The sequence below is a fragment of the Apus apus genome, chromosome 3, assembly GCF_020740795.1.
Source record: "Apus apus isolate bApuApu2 chromosome 3, bApuApu2.pri.cur, whole genome shotgun sequence".
Lineage (NCBI taxonomy): Eukaryota > Metazoa > Chordata > Aves > Apodiformes > Apodidae > Apus > Apus apus.
The window spans coordinates 86997692-87014377 of record NC_067284.1 but is presented as its reverse complement, the minus strand read 5'-3'; the positions used below and the strand labels follow the sequence as shown (position 1 = coordinate 87014377).

The following is a 16686-nucleotide window of genomic DNA, read 5'->3' as shown; positions in this document are numbered from 1 at the left end:
CAAATGTAGATATACTGGGGCTAAGGACCTGCAGCCCTCTCCTTGTAGCATCCTCAGAATGGCTCGTGGCTTGGACTGCAATCTTGGGTATTGTTTGGGCAGTGCTGCCACGCTGGTAGCCAGGTGAAGGGCTTGTGCTGTTGGACCAACCAGGAGGCACACCTAGAGTCCAGGAAGGGTCTGGATGGTAAACCTGCCTAGAGGCTTACCTGCATGTGTTGGGAGAAGCGCAGAGATGTGTGGTTCCTGTGTGAACTAGTTCAGGATACTGGAATTGTACCACTTTGACCCCAGTATTTTTTTAGAATTCCATCCACTTTGCTTGGTGCAAATATAGAACGTTTTGTCCAATTTAACCCTTACTCACCTTACCTTAGTTTAAATTTGGTGTTTAACGATCTGTAATTATTTTCTGCTTTAGAAATTCATAGTGATCTAGTGACATCAATTTTAAACCGAGTTTAATTAAACTGAAGAACCTTCTCCATTTTTACAGACAAGGCCTGTGACTAGCCTTTGTCTAAGGCAATAAAATTGCCTATGGGAATAAAATACATCCAGTCTTAGACTTATTTTCTGCATGACTGATTTGTTCTGCTGAAGGCAAACTTAGGCGGTTATTTTGTATATAAACAAAAATAATTAAATTCCAAAGAACTTTTTGTTCAGTTTTTGTTCCTTTACTTCAAGAGCAGTTCCTATTTATTAAGACTTGTATTCAGTTACTCCCAGTACAGCATTTCGCTGTATGTAGTAGACAGGCTAATGGACTCCATGACCATTCTCATTTCCGATTTCTGTGATGCTTTTTCCGCTGACAAAAGAGAATGTAAGAGGGAGCTGGTACATTCTGATTTATGGTGATGGGAAGCAAAATACAAAACCCTAACTGCTGTCCTGTGGTTAGATGTGCCAATATTGTAGTATGTGGCAAAAGTATAAGTTGCTTTTGTTGAAGGTTATTTGGAGAAGATATAGTGAATGTTGGAAAAAGTCTCCTGTGAAGTTTCAAGTGCTTAAATGTTTGAATACAATATAATTTTGGTGAGGTGTGTATGAGACCTCTGTTAGGAGTTGCTAAGGTGTTTAGATTATATGCACATCTGTCCATGTGAAAGCGGACAATGTAAAATGTGGTTGTGATTGGAGATGAATGTGAAGTATATTGCATGTAAATTTTTTTCCTCTGGAACTTGTAGTTTTGAAAGAGTTCTGTGTGGGTGATGAGAATATTTCTAATGCCCAAGTTTCTGGCAATTGGTTCTGTTTCAGTAAAGAAAGGGCAGCTCATCGAGGGCATAATTCAGCTAGTAACTAGGTAGAGCTTGAAAGAGTGATTCTGGCAAGTAGGGCTTGTCAATTTGTTTTTGTGTTACAAAATGGATGATGGTGCAGAATGTCTATTCCCGTTGGTTGTGTGCAGGACAGAAGAATAAAATACCTTTTGACTTGCAGTAAATCCTTATGAAATGGAAAGTATTCATCAGTTAATCTTTCACTTGTGATTTTTTTTGTATAGAAATCTTCAGAAAACAAAGACAAGATACTTCATTCTAATCTCCTACTTTTAATGGTTTTTTGCACTTTCTTTGTCTTTTCTATTTTGCTTTGCAAGCGGCAAATTTGTCTTTTCATCTAAGTAAGTTATGCGTGGGGAAATTGAGCCATTGAGCAGAGGCCCTTTATTAACAATATTAATGCTGCAGTAGCACTAGCAAGCGTATGGCGGCGTTAAGTTTTCTAGGACTGATGGCCCTGCATGCAAAATTGTAACTTTACGTTTTGTTCAAAAGGTAGTACAATAAATCAAAATTAAAACTTATAAAATAAGCTCATTAGACTGACAGATACGCTGCCACAGACTGTTACAGGGTTGCACCTGAATTTGCAACACTTGCTTGTATTAATGAAACATGGATATGAACCCAAGAAACTGGAAACAAGCAACAACAGATTATGTGCAAAATTTTGTTGAAAGTGTGGTTCTTGTATTTTTTTATGCAGATTCAGTCCTGTCCTAGATGTGCTTGTAAACCTCAAAATAATTCTGGATCCAAGGGACTTAAACACGGTCTGTGCTTTAGTGTTCTGCCAAGCAAATGAAGAAGTGTAGGGTGTTTCTGGGAATAGGGAAGATTGTGATTCATCATACTAAGGTTTGCGTTCTGATGAATGTGACTATGTTAGTGAGTTCATTTAAAAAGTGTAAACTCTTTAGAAAGTGAATGAGTATACACAGCATTGTCTGGCAACAACTTTTCTCCTCTACCTGCAGTATGGTCGGTGTCTTTGCTTTGTTGAAATGGAAACTGATCTGCTGTTTGAGATTTTCAGAAATAATTATTTTCAGATGCTACAATGTGTTAGGCCTACAAAGCTACATCAACACTTAAATAACTTTTTTTTCCTTCCTACAGATTGTCAGCAGCCATTGATGCCTGCAGGCTCTCCTCATAAAAAGAAAACTGGAGAAAAGGTTACCTGAGGCCAGAAGCTCAGCGACAGATAAGAGTTTTAGTCCCTGGGTGCCTGCAAGCCTTGCAGCCCAGAAGAGCTCCAACATGGCAAGCAGCACTGTGGAGACTTTAAGAACTGCTCTCTACGCAAACAGTGCCCAAACAACTTTGAATTCTTACGCTGTAATTCAGCTGCAAATAGTGCAGTAGCTCCCCCTAACAGGGTAACAGTGTTGACCACTACTGGAAATATGCCAGGACGCTGCAAAAATCTTTCATGTTGCAAGAGCCCACAGTTAGAAAACACAGTGATAGCAGCTTACCCTGCTGCAACAACAAGCAAAGGAGATGTTTCTGCTGTATGCTGTACACAGCAGAAATGCCACTGCACTAAAGTAAGCAAGCTCCCAAACATGCATGCTGTGGACAAGGCAGAAGTGAATAACAACTGTGAATATCAAAAGAGAGATGATATTTCTCATTCTGTTGGTGCACACGATAGCTTTAGTTCAAGTTTCAGCTTCATACAGCTCTCCCTGGACTTGGCCTCTGGAGTAGGCAGTGCTGAAAGCAAGTCACTTGTCAAGGAAGATGAGTGTGTTCTGCATCCAAGCACTGCAGTAAATCTGCAGAAGCCAGAAGAGATGGTGCAAACTCATGAGCACTTAGGAGCTTTGCATTGCTTCTCCAGGCCCAGTGCAGACTTGGAGTACAAAAATGAGACCGCAGCAAATTATAAACTACAGGACTGTGAGACTGTCTCTCTCTCAGATACAGATGCAACATTTTCATGTTCTACAGATTCATCAGATGCAGCATCTGCTGGCTCTTCTGTCACCTCAGGCTATGAAAGCAGCTTTACTGTTAGTGACCACAACTGGGATACTTTGATGAAAAAGTATGAACCAGTGCTACAGGACTGCCTGCTTGGCAACCGCAGCGTATTAAAGGTTAGTAATCTCACTTCATCTTTGATTCCTCCCTCTGGCTTTCAAAACGTTTGTATTTATAGTGCCAAATTAAAAGTTGATGTAGGAGTTGGGATGGCTTTTGCTGCATTAGTTCACAAGGTTTACAGGAGCACGCTGCATGATAGAAGTTAGAGAACCAGCTTCCTTTTCTTTTTGGTTTTAAAAAAAAGAAAGTTGTTGCAGTACTTGATTGCTATGTTCTCCTGAAACTGTGATCCTCTCATTTCTAGTATGTCACACATCAGTTTCTGAATTCAACAAATACCATTTCCTTTCCCAGTTGACTGATGTGTCTGCCGTTTGTAGTACATGTAGTACAGAATTTGTGTGTGGTAAGAAATCTGCTCATGAAGCACCATGATTAAAAAGCACTAAACTTTGTAATTAGAAATATGCAAGTCTAGCCAAAGACTTCTTGGAATGAGGCACCTGTGTTAGAGTAGCCTGTAATCTAATAGATGGGTGCTCCCTGCACAAATTAAAATACTCTTAACTGAAACTGGGAATTGAACCCATGTTTTTTCCCCCTCCAAACCCAAAGGAGTACTGGGCCATTTAAGTAGGAGTCTTTCTTTTTTGAACATGTGTATACTCACATGTATACCTACCATATATACAGGCAGTCTCGTTCACTGTGTTCTTTGTGGGAGAGAGGTTGGGAAATTTAAGAGTTAGTTATGTTTTGTTACACAGTTATTGGGATGTCAGGGTTGGCATCAGAGGAAGACTGTTCTAAGCTTACGTGCAATAAGGAACCAAATATTTGGTTCATTTTGCATGCAGGAGGCAGTTATCCAGAGCTTAATATGGACATGGTGGATGTCACAAATTTTTTCAAGGCGCACAGAGTGGTAGTTTCTGGTATGGTGGCTCTTTGGTGTTTTAATTTCTTAATCTCTCAGTAATGCCCTGAGTTTCTGGGACACTTTTCAGAAACCCAGGTTCTTGTGACTTGTCAGCTCTCACATCCCACCTGAGATGCACTGTGTTGTTTTTAGGCCTAGTAAAACAACCTGCACTGGGGAGGCTTTGCACAATCCTACTACCTGGGTAAGACAAAAGGTCAAGAAACTTTTAAGTCTTTACTCTCCATGACATCTGATCTGGGTTTATGATGCACTTGAATATGTACTTTTCATAGATTATCCATGTAAGATTCAAACTAGGTTCTCTTATTTGCAGACTTCACACACATTTATGTGGAGCAGTTACTTTGGCTTCATTCTGGAATTACAATATGCCTGTAGTTTGGGATTGTTTGGGAAATAAATTCTCTGCATATTTGGGAATATATAACATAATCAAAATAGGAAATTATTTTTCTGTTTTTTCAGTATGTCTAACAACACAACAACAAAGAAACATCCACATGTTAGCTCGGTCAACTCCCCTCCCCCCCACACACACACTCTAGGATGAGGAGGACAAAGCTCCTGGGTTGAGACAAAGGACAAGGAGGGTTCTTCACCAGTTAAGGTCCTGGGCAAAACAGACTCAATTTGGGGAAAAAATAATAATTTAATTTCACACTAATTAAACACACACAGGACACACAACACAAAGAGCAGGGCTTGCATATGTTACCCCACCCCTCCCTTCTTCCCAGGCCCAAATCCCTTTGTTCCCGGTTTCTCTCCCTCCTTCCCCCCAGCGGCACAGGGGGACAGGGGATGGGGTTTGGAGTCAGTTCACAGGCTGGTGGTTCCTGCTGCTCCTTCCTCCTCAGGAAGAAGGATTCCTTACAGTCCTTCCCTGCTTCCCCAGGGAATCCCTCCCATGGGAGAGAGTCCTCCATGAACCTCTCCTTCATGAGTCCTTCCTCAAGAGGTCTGGAGCTGCTCCAGCCTGGGCTTCCCACAGAGTCACGGGCTGCTTCAGGAACAAACTCCCCTGGCCTCGGGGTCTTCCAAAGCTGCGCAGTCAGAGTCCACAGGCAGCAAATCCTCTGGCCACAAAATCCAAGTCCAGTGGCCAAGTTCACCCCTCCTGGTGCCTTCAGGGAATGTTCCACCACGTTCCTCCATGAGTGCAGGGGGACAGCTGCCATCTCACCTTGGGTTGCAGGGAAACTTCTGCTTGGGCCCCTTCTTCCCCTTCTTCCTCATCAACCACCAGCACCGCTCTCCTTACCCAGCACAGCTCTTCTCTCCCTCTCCTGCCTCTGCTCAGGTGTTATCTCAGATCTTTCCTATGTTAATCGCTGAGGTGCATCTATTGTCCCTTTAATGGTTCCTTGGCTGGTTTTGGAGCAGGGGGAGCTTCTCAGCTTCTTACTGGAGCCAGTCCTGGGGCCCCTCCCCTGCTACCAAAAAACCCACCAAACCAGAACACCTTAATTAGCCAGTCCTAAGTGTTTAATTTGAAGCATCTTCCTATTATAATTATAATGAGCAAGTCTTAAACTATTCAGAAGGGAACAAAAGCAACTGTAGTCAAGAAAAGGAGACAATACCACAGTTGTTAAAATTATGCTTTCTGTACTTATTTAAAAAAAAAAGCAGCTCATCCCATAGTATAGATATAGGATATGCCATGCTGAAGCAGCTCTCTGATTAGTTGAGCTCCAAACATCTTACCAGACTGCAAATAGAAAACACTTTCCTGTGAGAACATCAGTCAGTTTGCTGTGGGTGTGCCTAGGCTGGGGTACCCAAGCAGACTTGGAATGACCTGCCACTGGGAGCCCATGATGGAACCAGCGCTGCAAACAGCAGCAAAGCTGTGTTCTCAGTATAGATGGTTGTTATACATCACATATATGAAAAAAGTGTCATTTGAATCATTCCTTCTGCAGGCTTCTCTAGAACTCTATAAAAAATATGACATAAAATACAGAAAATAATTTATGGTGAGGGTTCAGAGCTTTTCCCTGCAGTATGATACACATTGCTCACCAGCCTCAGAGAAAAAAGATTGGAGCTTCAGGATGCAAAATACAAAATAAAATAAAGCCTTGAGAAAAAGGGACTGTATGCAATGTTTTTATGGTTTTGTTTTTCCTATGGGGCATCTTATAGCCTGTTATTAATCAAGCATTTTTTTATTCTTTTGTGGCTTTATTATTTATAGTTATTTTATGACTAGCCCACTTTCACATACCATATTTAGAAGGGATACCATTAATTTAAATGTCTTGCCTAATTTATGTGTGATTGTGTAGTCACAATAACTGAGTGTTTTTATTAAGTTGTTGACTGGTTGTACATATTTTTCTTTATGCAATTTAGAGTTTAAACATAAGGATTTAAATATGAAAGAGTTTCAGTGAGGAGCAAAATCTTTTTAAGTGCTGAATGCTCCAAATACTGTGTTTTCTTGTGTTTTTAAAATGCTCTTCCAAGCACTTTCAGGTTTTGGGCTATGAGAACATACGCTGCTTCCTTTTCCAGGTTTCCCTTTTTCAGTGCTGATAATGGCTTGTTTGGTACAATAAATTTATAATAAGACACTTTTCACTCTTTTAACTGTAGCCATGTTAGACTGTGGCTGGCATGACACTGAGGACTGCCTGCCTTCTAACCAAATTCTTCTAACTCTAAAAACTTGTAATGACCTTTGAATGCACACCTGGCCTTACAAATTTTCAGTACATTTAGAACTTTATTCCAGACCCTTCATGTTAACAAAGAGAAGCAGTACATTTTTAAATGAAACTTTGTTATGGTAAGAGTTTCTTTTTGGGTGTGAAAGGGAACTCTATGTGTAAAACTGGTGTTCTTGGTGTTTTTTTTTCCCATCATTTCTGAAAATGCAAATGTGAATGTTATGTAGATGAGCCTAAATTATATTTTAATGAAACTTCCTTGGTTGCATGTGAACACAATTTTTTTGTGCCATGAGTATACATGTTCCAAAGTATTCATGCTGCATTCTTCTTTTAACTTGCAGAAGAAAATGTGGTTTGCAGATGGAAATTCTGGGTTTGTTTTATGCAAAACTCATATAGGCAAAAAATTGTTAGAATGGACTCAAGAACACACTACTGACTACAATGTGATTAGAAATAGATGTCATGCTGACAGAATCCTCTAATAATCCTTACTTCGATTTGTTCAAATGTGAAAAATATCCCATAATCATGTGATCTCTTTTGCTTTTCAATAAATATTGTTTGTTATTCTCTGTATGTGTTTGGACTAAAGCGTTGCTTGGCTCAACTAGCTGCAGTTCAGCTGATTTCCAAATAGATCTTAACAAATTTTGGGCTTAGCTCTCAAAATTGAGCCATTCTAGCACTGTAGTAATTCATTAATTTTACAGCATCTAGAGGTTAACAGTCTAAATAGTTTCAAATGCAGCTTCTTTCATAATAAAACTTCTCTTTGCATAGGTAAAATCCTTGATCTTACGGCTTCAGAGGCTTCAGGAAAAAGCAATAGAAGAAGATGACTATGATAGAGGTGAGAATTGTTCCCCCTTACCCCCCACTGGATCATGCTGCTTTCTTCCTTCCCCTCTCATTCCTCAATTTTATTTTCTATTTGTTACATAGTGATGGTTAGGTGTGGAAGACTAGTATGATGAGCTGTATTGTTTATTATTTTGTATGGCAGGAAACAAATTCAAGGAAGTAGCAGGTCAGCAGCAGGTAGCAAGAGTTTTTATTTTCTTGAGCCACATGACCATGTGGGAAGGTTGAAATCCAAATACCCACCATCTGGATCAGCTGTTTTGAAGCAGCATGACTTTAAAAAATGCAGAAATGAATGAAAGCTTTGAAAGAAGAAAGGACAGGCACTGGCTGCTGACAGTGTGATTTGTTGCTTGCCACATTTAGTCATGGTGCTATAGCAGGGCTCAAACACAGAAATTAGGTCAGTAGCTATTATAAAAGTGAATGATACTGTCCTGTGGGATTGGATTGATGTCCACTGAGTTAGATCAAAACCAGCTAGAGAATATGATGGTGATACAGCAGCTGGCAAATATCTGTATTTGAATAGTGCTTTTCCTTTCAAATGCTTTGGCACTTCTGATAAGTTGTGTGTGTGAATGCACTCATAATTACAGCCTCTTGAAATACACATTTTGGGTTTCTTATTGGTTCCTGTTCTGTGTTCTAGAATAAATTCTTCCCACTAGATGTAGCATAAGTTGGGAAGCCTTGCAAATGTTTCAGTAAAATCTGCAAGGGTATTTCAGAGAATGAGGTGAGAAAAAGTTGCTTTCCTGTCAATTTTTTATTCTCTGCTTTTAGGGGGTGGTCAGACTTATGGCTTGTCTTTCAAAACTAATATAATGCTTTACAATTCTACTGTGGCTCTGTGTCCCTGCTCCCAAAGGTGTCCCCCGAGATGATTAAAATGTGTTCTAACAGTGTTTAGAGCGTAGGTGTGTAGCCCTTTTGCAAGAGTGGTTCTGTTAGCCTCTTAAAGGCTCACTTATATATAGGAGAAAAGTCTGCTGCTGTCACAAGCCTTTCTTTCAGTGTGGCATCTCCCAGTGGGGGAAACCTTTATGTATGTTAAAATCTGAGTGTGGGTTTCTGTCAAACAGACACTATTGATATGTATGCTTTACCTGTCTAGCACTCATAACTCTTCTTTAAGTGCCTGTGGGTTGAGTTTACCAGTTGGCGACTTCCCAATCACTGTGTACTGGGTGTGCATGGCATCTACAGATTCCAGCTAGGATTTTCTGGGCAACCAGCCACTCTGACAACACTATTTAAATATCTTAAGTGTGACATCTGCATGTGATGTCATGTAGTTGTTGACCACAGTGGAAAATTATGACTCTTCTAACCTTGCACAGAAAGCTCGTGTACTTTTCCTGGGTACTAGTCTTGTATCCAGGACTAGATGATCCCTATAGGTCCCTTCCAATCCCTGACATTCTGTGATCTTCAAAGCAGGACCATCTTTCTGTTTACTGTTGTTTTATCAATTACCCTTTTCAGTTTCCACTCTAGTTATCAGGCTGGTAGAACTAAGGACAGTTTGTAGAGTCTTGCATTAATTCCCTTAGGAAAATGGTCTGGCTGAAATGGGATTCCACCAGGTCATATGGGCACAGCTTAGAAAGCAGAAGTGGCAGCAGTACGAAGGTGGAGAGGAGCATTCACAGGTGTAATTACTGTTTTCTGTTCTAGGTCTGACATATATAGGCAGAAAGCATTTGTCCTGATATTTGACTAGATACTGAGGTCCTTGAGAAACTCTGCATGCGTTGAGTTCCTCCATCACTTGGAAAACTGGAACTCCATCTTCATATAAATGTTCTCAGAAAACGCCACGCTTCATGCATGCATATGGCCAGGCATCCTTCATTTTGTAAATTCCTAATTTTTGACTCCTTGATCCACTTTGTCATACTGGCGTTTGTTCCTCTTCTGATACAGCTGTCAGATGGGGATTTTTGTGACTACTTTTCATTACTTTAATGATATCTGAACTGGCCTCCCTAGTTGCTCTTTTGCAAAACATGGGCAGTCTAAACTCCAGGGAAAGACTCACATGGAGAAGGTGCAGTGCTGCAAGAAGATTAGACCTGTGACTGACCTTCCCTCTCCTGCAGGGGCAAGCTTTCCACCTTTGCTTTTAGATATGTTGCTGCTGCTGGTGGAGAACAAAGTCTTGCCTGGCATGAAGTGAAGTTTGAAAGCTTATTAAAGAGCTTACAGATTGGCCGAGAACCAATTTCTGTTCAAGTGAAATCTGTAATTAGCCTTCTTTAAAGGGATCTTGTTGCCAAATACTGCTGGCAGGGAATGGAACTGCTAAATGTGCAGAGTTGTGATTGCGGGGCATAAATGGAAATATATTGTCAGCGAGTGGGAGAAACTGACACAGTGTCTGCAGAAGGCTAAGGACATTTTAACTAGAATGCTAAAAATAAAATTACTGCCCCTCTAATTTGTGGGACTTCTTTGAGTATAGAGTGAGCCCTCTGTTAACAGCAGTACTGTTTTCAACTGGAGATTATGGTTGTGATGTGTGTGGTGGTAGCATGGGTCCTGGTGATTGATCTAGGAGTGCTGCAGGTGAAGGAGACAGATCTAGTACGACGTGTAGCTGGGAAATGCCCTGTAGGTAGAAGAGTTGAGTAGAGGAGAAGGAGAGCAGGTAGAGGAGGGGTTTGGGTGGCTATACCTCCAAATAGAAAACAAAATTGTCAATAAAATACATTATTGTGTGTATGTTACTGCTTCAGTGGTAGAGGCACTTCTTCAACTTCAACCATAGACAAGAACTCCAGATTTTTCTGCCTTGGCTCTCTTAAGAGCCATCCAGACTTGCAGGAGAGGGCTTGTTTTTTAAGGGTAGCTCAGTAGGAGAGCAATGTGTTAGCACTTAACACTCCTCAAAGTGCTCAGGACTGATTTCTGCTATCTGACACTGCAAACTTCATAACTTAAGGAGAGGCAACAATTTACTGTCATTGCTGCATTCATGCTCTCCAAAGCTTTCTGAAAGCTCCCATAGTTCATAGTAATTTTGAAACTAAAGTGTGGGTAAAGTAGTTCTCCTGCAGTGATGCATGGTGTTTTCTGTTGTGGCAATGAGACTGGGAAATGGCACAGAAATAAAGGCAAGTTTTTCCCACTACAAATCCAAGAACAAATACCTATTTGCAAACAGGTCAGAAATAAAGATATATTTGTTTTTCCTCTTTGCAGAAACATAGAACAGATGCTTGCTCCTTCTCAGTCCTGGTTTAATTTTAAATAGGAATCCTCAGTATGTTACTTGGTTTATGGCTCATCCAGTGTTTGTAGGTGATGAAATAATAGGAAATTGCTTATTTTTCTGTATTTGCTTGTGATCTCCTCTTGATGGCCACATTACTGTATATTTTCAAAGCAGGTACAGTATCATGGGAATACGATAACAGCATTTTGCCTTGCATAGCATATAGTAAAAATTGGTCTGTTCTCCAAGGATCACTTGGAGTGTTGTCATGGCTCATTATTCATGATGGAGCTTGACAGCTCCAAGGTTAAACACACTGCTGAATACAGGAGGTAAAAAAAAAAACAGTTTTTTTCTTTGTGTGTGTTTGTGGGAGTTGTGTTTGCAGTGGAAGCAAGTGAATTTTTCAGTACAAATCTACTGCCCAAACATTTAAAAACCCTTTTCCTGTTCTTTGCTTTCTGAACTCCTCAACCTTGCCTGGTGTAAGGGACAAATGGATTGGTAACGAAGTGTCATAACTGAATCTTGCTGCTGAACTCTGCTACTGGTTCACATGCTGTCTTATTACTCAGAAATACTTTTCTGCAGAACTACTGATTTTTAATTAAAAAAATTAAGTCTGCTTGCAACTGGTAGGGAATGGTAACTTCTCTGTGCAATCAGATTGCATTCAAAGGGTTCTCCAGCGAAGTTCATTAAGTAAATCAGAGCAACTCCTCAGTCCAACATGGCAGCTAGAAAACAAACATTTATGCTTGTCATGGCAAAACCAATCCTATCTCAACAATGAATATTAATGCTGTAGATATGTTTTGCGTCATGTGAGCCTTCAGTGATTTTAGTTGAGGTCTCAAAGCTTGAGCTCTATGAATTGCTGAGCTACCATGGGCTTGTGCACTTGGCAGAAAAAGTGTTTTTGTGTTTTTCTTTTTTGTTGTTGTTGGTTTTGTTTGTTTTTTGCTTGTGCTCTGAGACCTCTTCAAACCAGTTGTCCTTTACATGTCTCAGGGCCTGCAGGATCATAGCTCTTACACATTTGAATCAATTTGATCTTCAAGCAGGTGTTGTGGGGTTTTTTATTGTTTGTTTTTTTTTTTTTGTTTTTTTTTTCTGGAAGAAGTATTTGCAGATGAGGGTTAGATAGAATCCTCACTTTACTGTACTTGTTATTTTGAAAAAGGCTTGCTTGACAGATGGCTGTTATAACGGGACACAGAACCAAGGGCGAGTTAGCTTCTTTCTGAGAAAGGACAATGAATTTGAGAGAGAAGCTACATCTGGAGATAATTCTCAAAGAAATGTTACTTTGGATTGTACTTTTTTTTCCGGATGGTTTGCACCTCTGTGAAGTAATTGTGTGACATGTAAATTAGACTAAATTTTCCTTGCAACAAAACAGAATCAACACAAGCCTCACAACTCTTCCCGCTTGCCTGAGTTTGGTGTTTAAGACACCAGTCTGAAATGAAAAGGTAACTTCTGTCCATATCCATTTATTGGTTCGTGATAGCTTAAACTGTGGCCCGAGCTGCTGTTGTTCAAATACTTGGTCTTGGCTTCTGTCTACTAGCAGCCAATTTCTGTCTATTCTCCTATCACCATTTCTTTTTATGCAATCTGTGTCAGGCTTATCTAGTTGCTATTGATTTAATTTTTTAAAGTCATGTAGTTGGGACAGGAGTAGAGACAGTTATAGCTTAAAAGTCTGAAATTCCTTATCTTACTGTCTGTTAGCTGGAAAACTGCCAGTTTTGTGTTTGTTTTGTTGTGGGTTTTTTTGCTAATACTAAAAAAAAAATAAATAATGGCCAATGTTTTACAAGGAGGTCATCTTGTATACATTTCTTGGTACTTTCACTTCTTGTGTTCATTAACTGTGTAGCACATGAATCTTTAGCAACTTCTTGTAACTTTTTTTTATGTGAACCCTCATTTTGGCCCAGTTGTTCATTTTCCATCACATCAGAGCGTGTCTTTGAGGTCAGTCGGGAATGTGCTGTTGGTCTGCCTATGCCCACACACTGAAAATGTATTTTCTGCATTTTGAATTCCTCAGCCAGTATTGGAGAGGAAGCTGCTGTAGTCATACAGTATCTTGCTTGGACTGTGCAGCCTAAATATTTTTAGGATGTGATTAGTATTTTGTGGGATTTTACTGTGCTCTCTTATTTTCATCTTGGCCGGTGTGAAGAGGTTCAGCTACGTCTTATGTTTCTGGAAGCTGTTTGACAAAAAGAAAATTGCTGAAGTTTTGGCATACCATGTGTTTGGAAGGTTTCTCTACTCCCAGCCATCTGCTGTTTAAAACTGACACTGCGGGCTACCCCTCCTATGATAGGCTCTGTTCCTCAGTCCATGATGCAGCCAAGCTGTTCCTAGCTATCCTAGCTAGTCTCTTACAAGCAAAAAAGCAATGTAAAAATCTGAACAAAATAAGCAATTATGGATGATTTAAGAGCTACTTGCTGAATTGCTGTACAGAACTCTGATGGGTGTAGCTTGGAAGAAGTGTTGATGTGCTATCTGGACAGTACCTACTAAGTGTGTGATGTGCCTCTCCTGCTACCTAGCCCATCTGCTTACTTTGCACTTGCACAATCATGCAGAACAATTTTATACTCATATTTTCTCTTTCCCTTGCTCTTTAGAAATATCAACTCCAGGTAACATGATTGTCTTTCGTTTGCATTGTCACCACTGGAGACAGTAGGATTATTAATTCAACCAACAACTAGAAATTTATTTTGTTGCCATTGTCTTACACTAATGGTATAAAAATGTTAAGGGAGTGGGGTGAAACACCTGCTCTTTTAAAGTATTGTCTGCTTAATAAATGACTGGACATGGGATAGTAACTTCTGTATGACATGGTAATGGAACTTCTGTGTAATTGAGAATAAAAAAGACACTGGATTACTATTATTTGAAAGCAAGACCAAAAGTCTTCCAGTATGCATCCCCTCTGGGGAATTGGTAACGCTGATTGCTGGGTGGTGTCTGGTTGAATTTCTTAATAGGATGCTTTTATTTGAGACTTCCCATTACTTGTCAAACTCCTCTGCAAAGTGAGATTGTCTCAAGTCAATTACATTTCCCTTTTTCCTGAGTCTTTCTTCTGGTCCTTATGCCCAGACTCAGTTGCCCGTGCTGGGGTGTGTTTATAGTTCTGCAGGCATGTCAGCCCTCTCTTGTAGATGAAGAGTACAAAATTTGACTGCTGGGTTTCTTCTGAAAGCACAAGTAGAAGAGGTAGCATCACTCAATGGTGAGACTATCTTTAGTTTTCCTTATAGAGTTGAAGATCAGATGTGCAGTCACAGCAATGATCTGTCACTTTTAAAATTACGTGTTTTGAAATGAATTATGGTATAACAAACGCATATGAATAAACCTGTAAATATCAGCCTGATCCTTGAACTTAATTCTACTTTCTGTTGCTGGAGTAAACTTGTTTTAATCTGAAGAGTTTTATGTTTTTTTTAAAAAAAGTGTACAGTTAAAAGTCCAGACAATGCAGCCTGCATGTGAATTTCCTTTGTGTTGTCAAATGCATGTGAAATGCTCTCATACATACATATTTTTTAATAAAGTAAATGTTAAAGGTTGCTCATTATTTCTGTATTTCAGAAATAAAACTTTCCTCTCCATGTCTGATTGTCTGGCTTATGGCTTGAGACAAGAATTTCACTAATGTCATTTTTCACAAAAAAATAAAGGCAACCCTCTAAATATGTGCAGACATACCATGTTGTCTACTGAGGATGTATTCCAAAACAGTGTGTCATTTAGCAATGTAATGGATGGCAAAACATTTTTTTCCTCCTAAAAATTAATATAAGGGGAGTTTTTGACATATAAATTTACAGGGACAGTGTAGATGATACAGCAGATGGAGTTGAAGGAAGAGGGCCATCAGCCTCATCAGATGGAAGAGATGTTTGCTTTCTGGAAGTGATTGCTGTTCTGAGTTCTTTTTTGCTTCAGCTATGAGACTATACCCAGCGTTGTGCTTTTCTGTCCTTCATCCTTAATTGGACCATTTCAGAAAGGTCAGGTAAATGTGACTGTTCAGAAGGAGGCAACAATTACATGTCCAGTAGAAGATTTGCTTCAATTCTTCAGTCTCAGGTGAAGTAGTCAAGAGCTTTAAGAATGACAGTATTTTCAAAAAAATTTTCAGCTGAGCATACTGATGTTCCCGTTGTGCATCTCCATCTTCCACATAGCGGAAGTGGTTTGGGTTGGAAGTGATTTTAAAGTGATTTTAAAGATCATCGGTTCCAACTCTCCTGCCGTTAGGGACACCTCATACTAGACCAGGTTGTCAAAGCCCCATCCAACTTGGCCTGGAACACTTCTAGGGAGGGAGCATCCACAACTTCCCTGGGCAACCTGTACCCGTGTCTCACTACCCTCACAGTAAATAATTTCTTCCTAATTTCTAATCTAAATCTATCCTCTTCTGGTTTAAAACCATTACCCCCTGTCCTATCACTACACACCCTTGTAAAAGGACTCTGCCCCAGCTTTCCTGTAGGTCCCTTCAGGTACTGGAAAGCTGTTTTAAGGTCTCTCTGGAGCCTTCTCCAGGCTGAACAGTCCCAACTTTCAGTCTGTCCTTGTAAGAGAGGTGCTCCCAGCCCTCTGATCATCCTTGTGGCCCTCCTCTGGGCTTTCTCCAAGAGCTCCCTGTTCTTCTTATGTTGGGGGCTCCAGGACTGGATGCAGTGTTCAAGGTGCATGAGAGTGGAGTAGAGGGGCGAAATCGTCTCCCTTGACCTGCTGGTCATGCTTCTTTTGATGCAGCCTAGGCTACAGTAGCCTTTCAGGGCTGCAAGCACACATTACATTGTATATAGTCCCTGTGAACCGGAGTTGTGTTATCAAGTCTCTACATGCATCCCTCCTCCATTACATCAGTTCTTAGGGGAAAAAATTGCTTTGTTGTCTGCTCATCAGAGCCATTTCATCTGTGAGCCTGATGGCAGCTTGTGGTCTGTCAGTGTACATTTGTTGACCATGTTAGTCCATTGAGTGATTTGATCGTGCTTTGGTTGGGCCTGCCATCAAGCAAACTTGGAGTAGATTTGTGCATCAAGGGTCTCATTAGAAAATCAGTGGGGTCTAGATGAGAGTTATAGGTCTGTGTGCTTGTGTGCACAGGAGGAGACGGCAGGATTTGAACATCTCTTAGAATTATGGTAGGAGTGGAAATTTGTCAGCCAGGAAGCATGGTTTAACATTAAATTTAAATCTATGGGTTGAGCGAATTCTATATATAGCTCAGCACTGGATGGAGGTGGCAAGTTATTCCCATCTCTAAATGAGGTCTAAATTCTGAGGTTATGTCACAGCTAGGCTTCAGGAAGAGAAGTAATATATTTGAGTTGTAGGGTATTATCAGTACAGTTGGATTTTGTTGAGGCAAAGAACAGTTCAAAGAGCTTTTAAGACTGCAGTGAATCAGGCCTACGTAAACCCTTATGTATGTGACTTCCTATTGTCAGACCTCAAATAGCTGAGGGTATGGTTGTGCCCTGAAAATTGCATTAAAATGTTTTACCAAAGTAAGTTGGGTGGTTATTTTTGGTTGTTGTAGTGGGCTGACTTTTGAGTGCTGCTCTA

General features: G+C 40.2%; 1 protein-coding gene across 1 annotated transcript in view; it reads left to right on the top strand.

Annotated features, from left to right (window-relative positions):
• Positions 1 to 16686, top strand: part of DISC1 (DISC1 scaffold protein) — a 187741-nt gene that overhangs the window by 17284 nt on the left and 153771 nt on the right. Inside the window, exons 2-3 of the mRNA XM_051613527.1 lie at positions 2418 to 3406; positions 7758 to 7827. Coding sequence (XP_051469487.1) covers positions 2708 to 3406; positions 7758 to 7827 — 769 coding nt within the window. The 5' untranslated portion in view covers positions 2418 to 2707. The remainder of the gene's footprint in view (positions 1 to 2417; positions 3407 to 7757; positions 7828 to 16686) is intronic.